The sequence below is a fragment of the Natrix helvetica genome, assembly GCF_964273705.1.
Source record: "Natrix helvetica genome assembly, chromosome: 2".
NCBI lineage: Eukaryota > Metazoa > Chordata > Lepidosauria > Squamata > Natricidae > Natrix > Natrix helvetica.
The window spans coordinates 21,970,814-21,986,916 of record NC_138552.1 but is presented as its reverse complement, the minus strand read 5'-3'; the positions used below and the strand labels follow the sequence as shown (position 1 = coordinate 21,986,916).

General features: G+C 40.4%; 1 protein-coding gene across 2 annotated transcripts in view; it reads left to right on the top strand.

Annotated features, from left to right (window-relative positions):
• Positions 1-2,275: 2,275 nt before the first annotated feature.
• LOC309385546 (complement component C9-like) overlaps positions 2,276-16,103 on the top strand; it is a 28,736-nt gene continuing 14,908 nt past the window's right edge. For both annotated transcript variants that reach the window (XM_081940090.1, XM_081940089.1), the window contains exons 1-6: positions 2,276-2,396; positions 4,070-4,163; positions 5,316-5,463; positions 6,953-7,100; positions 12,830-12,968; positions 13,564-13,776. In XM_081940090.1, the coding sequence (XP_081796216.1) occupies positions 2,320-2,396; positions 4,070-4,163; positions 5,316-5,463; positions 6,953-7,100; positions 12,830-12,968; positions 13,564-13,776 (819 nt within the window). In that variant the 5' untranslated portion in view covers positions 2,276-2,319. The remainder of the gene's footprint in view (positions 2,397-4,069; positions 4,164-5,315; positions 5,464-6,952; positions 7,101-12,829; positions 12,969-13,563; positions 13,777-16,103) is intronic.

Genomic DNA, 16,103 nt, shown 5'->3' with positions numbered 1-16,103 from the left:
AAAGACCAGCCCATGGTGCCTCTGCCAGCAAAAATGGAGCTCATATGGACCGTGTCCAGCCTCCCGAGCTCCATTTTTGCTAGCAGAAGGATGCAGAAGGCCATCTCAGCAAAAAACAGAACTCATAAGGGCCCCATGTGCCCCCACAAGCTCTGTTTTTGCTGGCAGAGCACTCAGGCACCCCAGGCACAAGTGACATCATGCTGGCCACACCCACCCTGGCCCCCGAGGTTAAACACAACTCTGACGTGGCTGTCAATGAAATTGATTTTGACACCCCTGCTCTAGACTGGTCTTAACATGAAGGCTAAATCAAACATATCACTAAAATCCTCAAAATAACAGTGGTCTTTTACAATGCAGCTATAGAAATGTGGAAATATTTTTTTGGGGGGGAGGAAATATTTCTCCCAGTTATGATCTGAAAGGAAAAGGCCCATCCGTGCATTATTTATACCATAACCTAGATCACAGTTTTGCCTACCACAAGTTCTTTTTTGGCCATAGAAACTCAAAATGTCCTTTACCTCCCTCATGGTTACAGATTGCAGATTCCTTCAAAGAATAGCTTCCCATCTCCAACTTCACAATATTATCATTAGTAACTGTCTTTTAAACAGTTGCTTCCTTGAGGTTTCTAGCTACTCATGTTTATAAATATCCCCTGAAGTAACAGAAGGCAAATCTACTATCTGGACAGTCACTCAGAAATTATAAAGGGTGATCAATGAACAATCTTCCTAGTGTGGGGACCCGACCAGTGGTGGGATTCAACATTTTTTAATACCAGTTCTGTGGGCGTAGTGTGGCTTGGTGGGCGTGGTTTGGTGGGCATGGCTTGGTGGACGTGGCAGGGGAAGGGTCCTGTAAAACTCCCATTCCTACCCCACTCCAGGGGAAGGATCCTGCAAAATCCCCATTCCCTCCTGATCATCTGGGACTCGGGAGGCAGAGAATAGATGGGGGCGAGGCCAGTCAGAGGTGGTATTTACTGGTTCTCCAAACTACTCAAAATTTCTGCTACCGGTTCTCCAGAACTGGTCAGAACCAGCTGAATACTACCTCTGGACCTGACCTATTAGAAGATGGAGTCCCTTGAACATTATAACAGGCTTTGAATGCCAGTGGACAGCTGACAATGAGTGAAATCAGAGTCCATCTTGAGAGGAGGATTTAGGAGATTTTGAGAGTTTAGGATTTAGGTGCATTGCCTTCCAAGCAGCTAATCTGTGTACTAAGTTCTTCTCGGTAATGAGCTGCTCCTTCCTGATTTGAAGAAATTTGAAGTCTTCGTTTCAGCCACTACCTTCTTTAGGAATTGGCAGCACTAAATGTGAGCAAACCTGCTCTTCCACTTTTTAACCAATAAGATCAGCCTTATTATTGGGCACAGAGAGAGAAAGAGAGACACTGTCCACTCAGACAGCAGGTGAAAAGCAGTGATAGGCTGAAGAGTATATTTTAATGGGCCATGAGCACCACACACCACCATCTAAGATAGGTTCGCTGTCCTTAATTTTATGTCTTATTTCCATCTGCTGAGGGTTCTCAGGGGTTCGGGAGAACCTCTAGCTAAGATTCTGTGCAGTTTGGAGAACCCCCAAATCTCACTCCTGGCTGGCCATGCCCACCCCTCCCCTCACCTCCCAGGAATTCACACGCAGCCTGTTTTGGATGCAGATAAATGCAGGGTGGGCACTGAGGCTCGGGGAGGGTGAAAAACAGGCCTATTGGACGTTTGAGAAGGCCGGAAACAGGCCTGTTTCCAGCCTCCAGAGGGCCTCCGGAGCTTGGGGAGGCTGTTTTTGTCCTCCCGGAGGCTCGACAAAAGCTTTGGAGCCAGGGGAGGGCAAAAAGCCCCCCCCCACACACCGTGGTGCAGGAGGCTGACTAGGCCACACCCACCATGGCCACACCCACCCAGCAACCAGGCAGAGAACCTCTAAAATTTTTGAAGCCCACCCCTGTTCCATCAGTTCCTAAATATTGAACAATACTGTTTCTGGTGCAAAAATGTCATTTACCAACCCCATTTCTACCATACTTTATTCTGTAGTGGAAACAATGATGTATCAGTGCTCATGGCTTACTGAATTTGAGTTCAAAAGCTCAGGGTTTCCCATCTGCCCTTCGCCTCTATTTGTACAAATAGACTTGCCAAACTGAGTACAGGCCCAGGGGACTTCTCGGTAGTCAGCATGAGCATTGACCTTCATTTGCCTTCACGTTTTGTTTATTGTCCTTTTAATATTTAACAAAGATGAACAGAATAAAAGACTTGAATCTGGGTCTGATTTACTTTTTAGTAGACCTACCACCATGTCTATTTCTTTGCTTCTTATAGGAGTTCTCTGCATTTTAGGAGCAAATGGTTTTGCCTCTGCAGGGAAAACAAGGTGAGTTCATTTTATGGGATAGAAATTACATTTTGGTAGCATTTGTGTATGATCTTCTCCAAATTTCCCGGTACTCTATTTTTAATTTCTGGAAGACAGAAGGTAAGAGAACTACCTGCTTCCTGCCATTTTCCAGATGTGTCTGAATAATCCTATTGAATGCAATAGAAATTATTTCCATGCATAAAATAATCAAATTGTTAAATTAGCATTTTTTAAATTAGTAACAGATTGTTAAAATTTATGTACCTCTGAACCCAGTTTGTGGATACTGGAATTTCAAACCAAAAATCAAATATTTTTTCCATTAGAAATATTCATAGAAATATAATTTAATCAAATTCTGACTCTACTTTATATAATCTGTCTGTTCTTTTCCAAATTGCAGATCACAAATGTAATTTGTATTTGTCCACAATTTTTATTCTTACAAAAAAAAAAAAATGAAAGGAAGAGAGGAGGGAGGGAAGGAAGAAAGGAAGGAAGGAGTTACATCTCTCTAACTTGAGTGAAAGCAATTTAAACTTAGCAAATGTACAAACTGGAACACGATATCTTATGCTCAACAACTTTGCTGTTAAGTGTTGACGTTCTAAAACGTTGATGGATGAGGTCAACCTCAACCTCGCCTCAAGATTTATTTCAAGGATAAATAGCCAATATAGGAATAGCATGGAAGAAGAATGAGCTAAATACTGCCTCTTTATATGGTGTGTTGACAGTAAACACAAAGGCAACTGTTTGCCTCTTACCTTGGGTCCCCACGTATTGTTCCTACATCAGTGGTACAGAGAAAGTATCTGAGAATTCTTTAAAAATATGAATGTACAAACCCATCAAATTATTTTAAAAAGCTTCTTTGTTCTGTATCACATTAGGTAATATCTTTCTTGTTTGAATTCTGTTTTTTAAATAAGAATTGTACTTAGAAACTGCAAATCATTTGCAGGAGTCAACCCATTTTTTCACACTATAAGAAAGATGTTGAGACTCTAGAAAAAGTGCAGAGAAGAGCAATCAGGATGATTAGGGGACCTGAGACTAAAACATTTGAAGAACAGTTATAGGAACTGGGCATGGCTAGTCTAGTGAAGAGAAGGACCAGGGGAGACAAGATAGCAGTGTTCCAATATTTGAGGGGCTGCCACACACAGGAGGGGGTCAAGCTATTTTCCAAAGCACCTGAAGGCCAGACAAGGAATAATGGATGGAAAGTGACCAAGGAGAGATTCAACCTAGAAATAAGGAGGAACTTTCTGACAATGAGAACAATCAACCAATGGAATACTGTAATTTGCCTTTGGAAGTTGTGGGAGCTTAATTACTTGAGACTTTCAAGAAGAGATTGGAGTGCCATTTGTCAGAAATGGTGTAGAGTCTCCTGCTTGAGTGGGGGGTTGGACTAGATGACCTATAAGGTACCTTCCAACTCTGTTAATCTGTTAAACCTATTCTGTTAAACATTCCAAAATGCAGCTTCTGTAGAATCTTGAAATCAAGTATTCTCATACAAGGTTATGTATCAAGAGATCACAATGAGGGGGCATGCAACTAAATGACCAGGCAAACAAAATCATATCGTTCCCTTTCAATATGTAGATACAAACATTGTACATATAAACAGCGTTAAATCAGAAACATTTCAATTTACTTTAAGACTATTTTATTCTAAGGGTGACCCGAGAACCTAATGCTCCAGAGCCCATTGACTGCTTTCTGACCCCCTGGAGTGATTGGGGGCCATGTAGTCCATGCTCAGAAGAAAGAGTAAGTAGTTTTTTCCATAATTTATCTTGTATTAAAAGGGCTTCAAAGCTACTTGGTGGACATTAGTTTCAAATAGTAAAAGAAAAAAGGTTTTCTTGTTTGGAATCACTGGTTGTCCACTAATTATAATGTTAAATTTGAATGGATGGTAAGAGATTACCCATTTAAATCCTTTTCACAGTGTAGATGTATACATTTTTGCCAGCTATGAAGATTCTCAGTCATCCAGGTTACGGTTGTCCCAAAGGTGCTTTTCCAAGAGGCAACTGGACTTTCTGGTTTTTCTTTGAAGAGGTTTCGCTTCTCATCCAAGAAGCTTCTTCAGGTCTTCAAGAGCTGAAGAAGTTTCCTGGATGAGAAGCAAAAGGTCTTCAAAGATAAATCAGAAAGTCCAGTTGCCTCTTGAAAAAGCACCTTTGGGACATTTTCAGTAGCTGTACTCTGGCTTTCTCAACAGCAGCAACTTTAAGATATATGGACTTCAACTTTCAGAATTGGAAATCCACACATCTTAAAATTTGCTGGGGTTGAGAAACATAGTTGCAGATGATCATCCAGTGATTGAGTGATAGTCTGTCCTCCTAATAGCAATAGCAATAGCACTTAGACTTATATGCCGCTTCACAGTGCTTTTACAGCCCTCTCTAAGCGGTTTACAAAGTCAGCATATTGCCCCCAACAATCTGGATCCTCATTTTACTGACCTTGAAAGGATGGAAAGCTGAGTCAACCTTGAGCCTGGTCAGATTTGAACTGCCATATTGCAGGCAGCAAGCAGTCAGCAGAAATAGCCTGCAGTATTGAACTCTAACCAGTCTTGTACCCTGAATTTCCCATCCTTTCTATCTTGGGGTAATAAAATACTTTTCCATTTCTTTCCCCTTGTATATTTATTTTATTTATTTATCATCTTTTGGAAACAGTCCATCTCCCCTGCGGAGGGATTTTGGGTGGTGCACAAATGAAATATGAAAACATAAAAAGTATATCAAATTTAAAATTTATAAAGTGGCAAGGATGATGAAGCGTCAATGTCAATCATGAATTAAAAGGCAGAGGGAGACCAGCCTCGTTTTCCCCAGCTGTTCATCTCCTCCACAGCTGACTGATTCTGAGCCTGTTTTAATTTCATTTTTAATGTCTTCCACAAAGTACCGCTCAAGGAGTATTGTGAAGTTTGGACAGTTTGGAGGAAAGCCATGCACTGTGGCTCTGAGCGACAGAGAGTCCTGTGTGCCAAGAACTCCATGCCCGGATGAGATAGGTCAATGTAAGGATCAAGAGTTTGAATGTGAAAACGGTAGGTATCGGGGATGGTTTCTGGTTGCTGTTATTGCCAGTTCGCTCAGGGATGTGCCACGCTCATGCGCACACTTTATACGCGCTACATGCTCCTGCACAGTACTATAAAAATGCTTCTGCACATGCGCAGAAGCCAAAAACAAGATGGCGGCACCTACTGCGCCACCGAGAGAACCAGTTCAGGGACATGGCAGGCCTGGGTCACTGCCGGTTCCAGCAATCCAGGCTACCAAGTTACTACCTATTCGGCTGAACCAGTCCGAACCGGTAGGAACCCACCTCTGGTAGGTATGGAGATTCTGACATCATTTCTCTACTGCTATCACTGATTATAGTGGCATCTTGATGACAAGATGAAGATTCAGAGCCATACCATGATGGTTTAAAACTCTACGAGAGTGGGCTTCTTTGCAAGGAAAGCCTCCAGATGCAGAAAATTACAGATGTGTTCTTGCTTGCTTTTAAGCCACAAAAAAAGCAGCTTTCTCCCATTCCACATTTTTTCTCAGCCTGCATTGGGCAGTATGACGTTGAATATTCTGTTTGCTAACGTTATTTTTACAATAGTATTTTCTTTATGCATGCTTTTTTTATATAATTGATGGGAAAACCACCCTGTCATGTTCAGGAAATGTTAAGTATCAAAGTTTTATGATGTTTCCTGTTTAAAAAGCTGAAGATCTTTCTCAGTTTCAGTATACTTTAATCACCAATATGTATTATTTCCACTGCATTATTATACTATGATGATTGTTGCTTTTCACCAAAGAAATCCTTTTAAAAATATTTTACATTACATATAGGTGTAGCTACATTTGCACTGAAATGCACCATATCATTCAAAAGTATTATAGTATCCCCCCCCCCCAAGGCAAATCAACACTAAAGCAGTCAGTCATTCTCATATTAATGGTAGTTTGTTTTATTTGGGCTGCAATTTTGGGGAGTTGAACCAGGGGTGGTCTGCTGGGGGTTCGCAGGCATTTGGGAGAATCTCTAGCTAAGATTCTGCAGTTCAGAGAACCCCCAAATTCCACCTCTGGTTGGTCCCACCCATGCTGCCCCTCACCTCCCAGGAATCCCCACATGGTCCGTTTTGGATGCAAGTAACTGCAGGGCGCACATGGAGACTTAGAGAGTTCAAAGAATGGGTCTACCAGTTGTTCAGGCCCATTTCTTCCCTCCAGAGTGCATCCGGAGCCTGGGGAGGCCGTTTTCGCCCTCCAGGAGGTTCAAGAAAAGCCTCCAGAGCCCAGGGAGAGCAAAAATGCCCTTCCCCCTCACCGTGATACAGATGGTTGTGCAGGCCATGCCCAATAAGGCCACGCCCACCCAGCAGGCAGAGAACTCCTTGCTAAACTTTTTGAAGCCCACCCCTGAGTTGAAGTCCAATACACAACCGGGGAAGGCAGTGTTGACTTGTGGAAGTATTCTACATATCCAATTACATATAATTATACATGTTTCATTCTTTGTTCTACACGAAGGATATTGTCTAAAGAATAGGCTGGTATGTAACACAGAAAATGACTGTGGTGACTTTTCTGATGAAGATAATTGTGATGAAACCAAGCGCCCTCCCTGTGGGGATCGTGACATTGATGTATCAGAACTTGGAAGAACAGCTGGACAAGGGTGAGTTCTAGAAAATGTTCGCCAGGAGAATACAAATTACAGATACTACCTGATAAGGCTGGAATCCTCAAAATGGCTTTCAATAAGGCCAAAGTTGTGAACACCTTTCGTCGTTCCACCAGGATCGCACACACACACACACACACAAACAAACACACTTTAAAAGTTATTTGATTTACTTGCTTTTGCTCTGGCCTGTCATGTACTTTCTGCTAAGGACAGAGGTGGGCTGTTACAGGTTTGCCCTGGTTCGGGAGAACCCGTACCTAACATTATGGCCAGTTTGGAGAACCTCTAAATCCTACCACTGGCTGGCCATGCCTACTCCACTCCACCCCTCCCCTCCCAGGAGTCCCCACATGACCCGTTTTGGATGCAAGATAAGTGCGGGGTCAATGCAGAGGCTTGGGGAGGGGGGTAAATGGGCCTTCCAGAAGTTCGGCCTCAGAGGGCCTGCAGAGGGCCTCCAGAGCCCAGAAGAGGAGGTTTTCGCCCTCGCAGAGACTCAAGGAAAGCCTCTGGAGCCTGGGGAAGGCAAAAACACCCACCCCACCCATCGTGATGCTGACTAGGTCACACCCACCATGGCCACGCCCACCCAGCAACCAGGCAGAGAACACATTGCTGAAACTTTTGAAGCCAACCCCTGACTAAGCATCATAAGTCATTTCTATGTTGTGAACATTTTTTTTAAAAAAAATTAAACATATAATAAAAATCAGCTGGTGTGTAGTGCCATTGACCTTTTATCAACCCCTTGCAGTTAATGAATTACCATTTTGCTTTCTGATCCCACATGTAATAAGTTCTTCATTATTTTTAGCTGCTTCTACATTGGAAAGATCAGATCTGCCTGTCAATGATTAGAATGTTCTATCTGCTAACCTTGGCATCTTACGGCTGTTCGCAAAGCCAGTTTTATTTCTTCTGTTTTGTACTGCTGCCAGCATGCCAGCTTAGAACAAATCAATCCAACCCAGATCTTAACAGAAATGGATCGGATTCATCCACTCTTTTCTAGTTCAATGAAAACCTTTTTTTCCAGATTGTCTTGATCTGCTTTAGAAAGGGACTTCAGATTAACCCAATGTAGCCCATTAATGGATAAACATGTAAACCCATATGATAATTTGGATTAGAATCCTTGAAATGATGTGATCTTATAGGTTTCAGGCACTATACTTTCCTTATTAATACAATACAATACAATACAATACAATACAATACAATACAATACAATAGTAGAGTAGGAAGGGACCTTGGAGGTCTTCTAGTCCAACCCCCTGCCTAGGCAGGAAACCCTATACCGTTTCAGACAAATAGCTATCCAACATCTTCTTAAAGACTTCCAGTGTTGGGGCATTCACAACTTCTGGAGGCAAGCTGTTCCACTGATTAATTGTTCTAACTGTCAGGAAATTTCTCCTCAGTTCTAAGTTGCTTCTCTCCTTGATTAGTTTCCACCCATTGCTTCTTTTTCTACCCTCAGGTGCCTTGGAAAATAGTTTGACTCCCTCTTCTTTGAGGCAACCCCTGAGATATTGGAACACTGCTATCATGTCTCCCCTAGTCCTTCTTTCTATTAAACTAGACATACCCAGTTCCTGCAACCGTTCTTCATATGTTTTAGTCTCCAGTCCCCTAATCATCTTTGTTGCTCTTCTCTGCACTCTTTCTAGAGTCTCCACATCTTTTTTACATCGTGGCGACCAGTGGCACTTACTCTTGAGGCACTTACTCTCTGGAATGATATCTCCCCCGCCACACACACAAACACAGACTTTAGGACAGGTCCCATCGTAATGACAGTCTGAAAATCATTAAAAACTTGCCAGGTTATGGAAAAAGGTCATTGTATAATCCTTATAACTTTGGCTTTTGACTGGTCTTCGCTGGTCAGCTAAGGATTCTTTTGTAAGTCGTCTTCTCTATTCTATTATTTGTAAGCTACCTAGAAATATTGAGTAGTCAGGGATGCTCAAAACTGAGTTAAATAATTGCTAAAGTCTATCAAGCAATGTATGCTAATATTTAAGGAAACATAATACTCTTTGTCTCAATTCAGGGGTTAGGTTACCAGGCTAGAAACTAGGAGTGAGTTCTAGACCCATTTTAGGCATGCATGCTGCATGGATGACTTGGGGCTAGTAACTCTTTTTTTTTAAAAAAAAATAAATTTTATTTACAAACATGTAAAATACACACACACAAATCTTAGACGTACACCACATTTACACAATACAATACGAACAGGAGCTTCCTGTTCTTTCTAATAGCAATTGCTAATCGATATCACTCACCTTATATTGTTTCCCCTTCTATTATATTTCATTTGCATTTCACCATTCTTAACCCTCTTATCTTACTCATCTGTCTGCTATATTGGCTAATTACCTCTAGTAAATTTAAACCACTTGGGCACATATATGTGTTTTAATTCTCCTTAACTACTATCTTTGGGCTTTGTTGTCTTCCTTCATTGATCCTTCTTTCTTTCCTCCATCCACCTATACTACATTTATCCCATATCTGGTAGTATTCTGTTTCTTCTTTTCCCTGGATTTCTTTTGATAATTTGTCCATTTCAGCACAGTCCATAACCTTTCTTATTATTTCATCTTTGCTTGGAATTAATTTGTTTTTCCATTTCTGGGCAAAGGCAATCCACGCAGCCGTAATTATGTGTAATATTAAATACTGAATTTCTTTTTTATATTTCGCAGTCATTATTCCTAATTAAAAAAAAACTTCAGGTTTCCATTCTATTTTAACACCTGTTATTACCTCTAGCCACTTTTTGATACTTTTCCAAAAAAATTTAGCCTCCTCACAGGTCCACCAGAGTGGTAGTATGTTCCATGTATTGATTCACATTTCCAGCATTTTGGGGAGGTATTTGTTGAGTTTTTAGCTAACCTTGTTGGTGCCAGGTGCCATCTGTAAAACATTTTGTACTGCCTTTCCTTGTATGCAACTGATAGTGTCATTTTTAAGTTTGTTCCCCCAAATTTTTCCAATTTATCCAATTCAATATTATAGCAAAAGTTCTGTGCCCATTTTATCATTTGTTCTTTTATGATTTCCTCTTCCATTTTATGCTTCATGAGAAATTTATATATTCTCCCTATCATCTTTCTATCTTAGCTGTGAATTATTTTATCCAATTTGTGTTTCAATGTCATATATTTTAGTATCATTATTGTGTTTAGTTTTGATTTGCAAGTAGGTTAGCCAGGCAACTTTCATGTTTTGTTCTGCCAATTCTTCAAAAGTTTTTAAATTTCCCTGTCTGTCAATTATGTCTCTGTATCTTAGCATTTTACTCATCTCTATAAAATGTGGATGGATCGTCCTTTCTGTCGGTGATAGCCAATTTGGGATTTTCACATAATGGATTTTTTTTTATTTTGAGCCAGTTTTGCAATAACACTCTTCTAATTAAATGTTTTTGAAAGTATTTGTGAATTCTTTAACATCGTGACATGTAGCTAACCTGATAGCTTCGTCTTCCACTAAAAGTCTGCAAACGTGGTTAACTGTGCGTTGAGCAATAGGCACGTAGTTAATCTTTGCAACAGCATCTTTCCATTCATAATTCAATGAGTTAATGATGATGCTAATCATTTGGATATCATCGATTACATGGCCATTTTGTCTCAATTCACTTCTCATTCTTTTCAGTTTGGTCAAATGTCCACCAATTCGTTCACCAGGTTTCAACTTCGAACCATGGAACTCAGACATGAGCAAACATGAAGATTCAATTGAAACGGGCCTGTAGCAATCTTCCAAAATAGCCCAAATTTCTTGGGCAGTTGCATCAGGTGGAAAGATACCTTGGATCTCAATTTCCATTGACATGAGCAAAGTCATGATTGCTCTGTTTTCGAGGTCTCTCATTGCAGGTGTCCAGGGTTGAGGAGGAGGATTAAAAACCATGGAATGTGTGCCTTCTCTTCGAAGCAAGAGCGCAATTTCACTGACCCAGGCTTTATAATTCTCTCCTGACTCCTTTAATTTGGACTCACCAGTCAAGGGGGTGACTGTGAATACCTGCTGAGGAATGTGGATCGGAACAATTTGTTGCGCAGGTTGCAAAGCTGGTTGTTGAACCAGGGGATGCTGGGGTTGCATCATTGGCCTTTGCGTGGCAACATCAAATTGGCTTCCTCGAATTCGCCTTGACTTTGCCTTTTTCCATCTAGGGAGGATTCGGCACCACCAGGTGTTGAAGACTTAACATTTGGAGGCAAAGTTTTGGCTTCTAAAGGACTCATAGGTAAATCTCTAGAGCTTTGATGAAACTGCATCATCTTTTGCTCTAATAATTTTTCTCCGCCAGCAGATGGCAGTGCAGCTTCACTTCTTGGCTGCAGCCCTCTATACATGGCCGGAAGTTCAATGGGCTCAAAGGGATCACGTGACCTCGGTGACGTGTACATATCTCTTTGTTCTAATTGACCAATGAACTCTGTGGGGTGTGTCTTAGGCTGTTGTTTTGAAGACAAGATGGCGTCCTCAGACATTTTGGGAGTGGGGGAGCTCCTCCTACTTCGCTTTATCTCCTCAAAACACATTCTCGCGTCCCTAGCATATTTTTCGAAACGTTCTATTTGATCAAGATAGCTTTGCATTTCTTCAGACACCCAGATCCCCAAGTATTTCACTTTCTTAGTTATTTGCATTCTAGTTGCTAATTCCAGTTCCTCTTCTTGCTTTTTTGTCATATTCTTGGTTATAATTTTTGTTTTACCTTTATTGATTTTTAATCCTGCCACTTCGCCATATTCTTCTAATTTTTTAATTAATTTCAGACTGGATTCTAATGGATCCTCTAGAACAAATACTAAGTCATTGGCATAGGCTTGGGCCTTATATTCTTCGTTTTTGAGTCTCAAACCTTTTATTCCCTGGTCCTTCCTAATTTCATTTAATAGAATTTCCAGGGTTAATATAAACAGCAAAGGAGAGAGGGGGCATCCCTGTCTGATTCCCTTTTTTATTTCAATCTTCTCTGTTAGTTCTCCATTCATCAGAACTTTGACTGTCTGACTGTTATAAAGTTTTTCTATCATTTTTGTAAATTTTCCTCCGAATTTCATCCTGTCTAATAGTGTTATTATAAATTTCCAAATTACGTTGTCGAATGCTTTCTGTGCATCAAGGAAAACCAGCACCGTTTTTTTTTCTGGATGCGCTTCATAATATTCTATTATGTCTAGGATGACTCTCATATTAGTAACTCTAGTGACTCTTAAGGCCATCATCCATGGGTGACAAACCAGTTCAACTGGGTTTTTTTTTGTGTGTGTGTGTGCAACTAATAGATTGACACACATTTGATAAAAATGAACTTGGGGGGAAATGTTAGGACAAAAAAAACACGGCTCAGTGGCTATGATGCTGAGTTCAGAAAGGTCAACAGTTTGGTGGTTCGAATTCCTAGCGCCGCGTAACAGAGTGAGCTCCCGTTACTTGTCCCAACTTTTGCCAACCTAGTAGTTTGAAAGCATGTAAAAATGCAAGTAGAAAACTAGGGACTACTTTGGTGGGAAGGTAACAGCGTTCCGTGCCCCTTCGGTGTTTAGTCATGCCACAGAGATGTATATATCTGATTTGTCTTTGTTGTATTGGCTTTATATTTCTTAAAGTATATGACATTTAATAGTACAATGAGAAGGTTGATGATTAATATCCCTTTCCTCCCTCCCTCCCTCCCTTTCTTCCAGTGTGAATGTGTTGGGAATGACACCGGCTCAAACTGCATTTCAAAATGAGTTCTACAATGGCATTTGTGACAGAGTCCGTGATGGGAACACAGCCACGTATTACCGCAAGCCATGGAATGTGGCTGTCCTCAGTTATGATGTAAGCTTCTTTGTGTAGAGTTTTGGTTTGCATCAAAAGGCAAAATCCACTTTGCCTCAGCCTCAACTTCTATAATGTCAAGGGTGTGTCCATATAATTTTCTTGGCAACTTTATATAAATATTTTGCCATTACCTTAGGATGTTTTTAAAATGCCATTGTTTAGTTTATAGAAAATTCTAATGTCCCATCCAGATAGTCCTCAATTCTAAACCTACTTAGCCTTTTAAGATTATCCAGAATCAATCAAGTGCTTTTCTTGCAGCAAAACAAACCTGGCAAAACCAAAATGCAGTGCTTTCTGGTTTTGGGCAGAAAATTCAGATAATAGTAAGGTTTCCCTATCCATCTTTACTAATTCAGACAGTATCCTATCACAGTGTTGGCCATAGCATTGGGATTACAACATTCAAAAATTCCTATCAGCTGTAACCTCTATAAGGGTGAAAGGTATGAGTTATAAATATTTTGTTAAATGCTGATAAAACTATAGAGAGCACACCTTGGGGTAACAAAGGATGCCATCACAGATTATGTTTTTTATCATTACCTGTCTGTTACTCAGCCATTTAATGGTATATTTTCTTCCTTTCAAGACAAGAGGAGACAAACGCTTTACAAGTGAATTCTACAGCGACCAAGTATCAACAATGAAAGCAATATTCAAAACAAAATCACAGTCGTTTGATGTGAACTTCTCTGTTAAACTGAAACCGACTGAGTCCAATGTGACAGCTACTATTGGGGAAGGCTTCAATGTTGGCAAATCATCCAACATGAGTGCATTCTTAGAAAAAGCCAAAGGAACGGTAAGCATTTAAAAAAAAAAAAAATCATAGGTAAATATACATTATTCCAGAGGAATGGTCATTTACATGCCCTAAGGAATACTGGGCCATTGGCTGCATTCATGCTGAATTGGGTTATTGTAATACCAAATATTATTAACCTTGTTTAGGTTTTCAGTGTCTTAGGATGAGATGAGAATCCATTTATTAGTTTATGGGTTAATGTACTGTGCAAATCCCCACAATGGATTATCTTGATAGCTAAAATAAAGATGCTGTGTGAATACAGAGGCACAAAACTGACAGTTCTCTGCCTATTTTCCTTGAGTAAGATGCACAGGATGATACCAAAGAACCAGAAACCCTAACCCAACCCACATACTGATACGTTTTGGGGTGGAATATTTACAACAGGTATTTACAACAAGATTTTGGCTGCTATCCAGTGTCAGGTTTCTTCTTAAGAAGAAATCTCCCTCCCAGAGACTACTTCCTTCTAACTCATAAATAATCACAAACTCCTCATAAATACTTAACTTCCTCCCCTTTCACTTTATCTCCTTCTTCCTCCTTCTAGGGTTATTAAAAGTGAGTTAAAGAAAAAAATGTTTAGGATTTATTAATGTGTTTGCTTGGCATCACTCACCCCCTTTCCTTGGATCTCCTCAGCCAAGACTCATTTGCATCTCCTCCAGTTCCTCCCCACAGACTGGGGCCTTACCCTCTGTCCATAGCCAACTGTCTCCCTCCTTCCTATTTTGGGTGAAGATGCCATTTCTCTGGGATTTCTCTTCCTCCAAGGAAGCCACCTGTTGACTTTTCTTCTTTGTTTTTGACAACTGATCTGCATATTCACATCAACTTTACTCCCCAGGTTTTCTCTATGGCCATGCCCTTCTAACAACAGTCATTGTTGTTTTCAATGTTTCTGTTCATTCTTCCCCTCTTTTTGTCTACTCTCAATCTCCATTGTTGGGTTACACGGGCAGCAAGTCCTCCATCAACTGTCCCCTAGAGCTCCGGTCTCTAGTCTCTGGTCTCCAGTCTCCAGCAGCATACACAAGGCTAGACTGATGGGAATGCTGTCTATCATTATTGGTTAGCAGCCAGTTCAGCTCATCCACCCACACTTCAAGGAATTGAGAAGAACTGAGCTTCTCCCCTTTTCTCTTTTCATTTGCTGACTCACATCATACTAAAGAATCATATTCCATCTCAGTGGTAGCTTTCTCTCGTAGGGGAAGTAATAATGATTTCAAAATACTGTATTTTTCAGAGCATAAGATGCACTGGAGTATAAGACGCACCAATTTTTGAAGAGGCAAATAAAAAAAATGCACTCTGCAGACCTCCCCAAAATGGCCCATTTTTCGCAAAAACTTGCCCATATTTTTTTCAAAAAAGGGCATGAATTGCCTTTAGGAGGCTTGTAGAGTGCTCCTAGGGGTGCCCCCCCCCAAAAAATGAGCAATAAAGCGGCCTATTTTTCGCAAAAACAGGTCCGTTTTTTGTCCAAAAAAGGGCATACATAGCCTGTAGGAGGCTTATAGAGTGATCCTGTGGCGGCAGGGAGGGGGGCAAAATTGAGCAAAAAATGGCCTGTTTTTCACTCTTTTCTGCCCTCCCCAGTCCCCAGGAGCACTCTCTAAGCCTTCTAAAGGCTAGGCACAGCCATTTTGGTGAAAGAGGCAGGGTTTCAGGAGGCAAAAAAACGCTGTATTCAAGTGTATAAGATGCACCCAGATTTTCAGTCTCTTTTTTGAGGAAACAAAATGCATCTTTTTTTTAAAAAAAAAATTTTATTTTTAATTTTCAAAACAAACACAACGCAAAGAATCCTCCTCCTTTACATACTGTAGAAAGTGTATCAGTTGGTTACAAAAGACTTTCGTGCATCTCTTCCACAGTCATCAACCATAATTAATATTAACTCAAGTATTTTAACTCAGATATTTATACATATTACCATCATCATACCTCCATTTTCATTTGACTATAATTGTTTAAACGTCCTTCATCATAAAATATACCAACATTTAAAACATAACCACATACTGGCATTTCATTTGCTATTTCTAAAATCCTCCAAGAACAGTGAATCCTTATGGCCTATTCTAGCTAAACATCCATAACATTTAGTAACAAAAATTTCTAATCCTCCTTTCCAAATCACTGTTTACAATTTATATCCAGTTTCCTTATGTTGTACACATACATACATACATACATACATACATACATACGTGTGTGTGTGTGTGTGTGTGTGTGTGTGTTGTTATCATTATCCCTCCTTTATTTGACTATATCCTGTATCATAAAAATTTTCCCCCTAATAATCAAAATTTAAC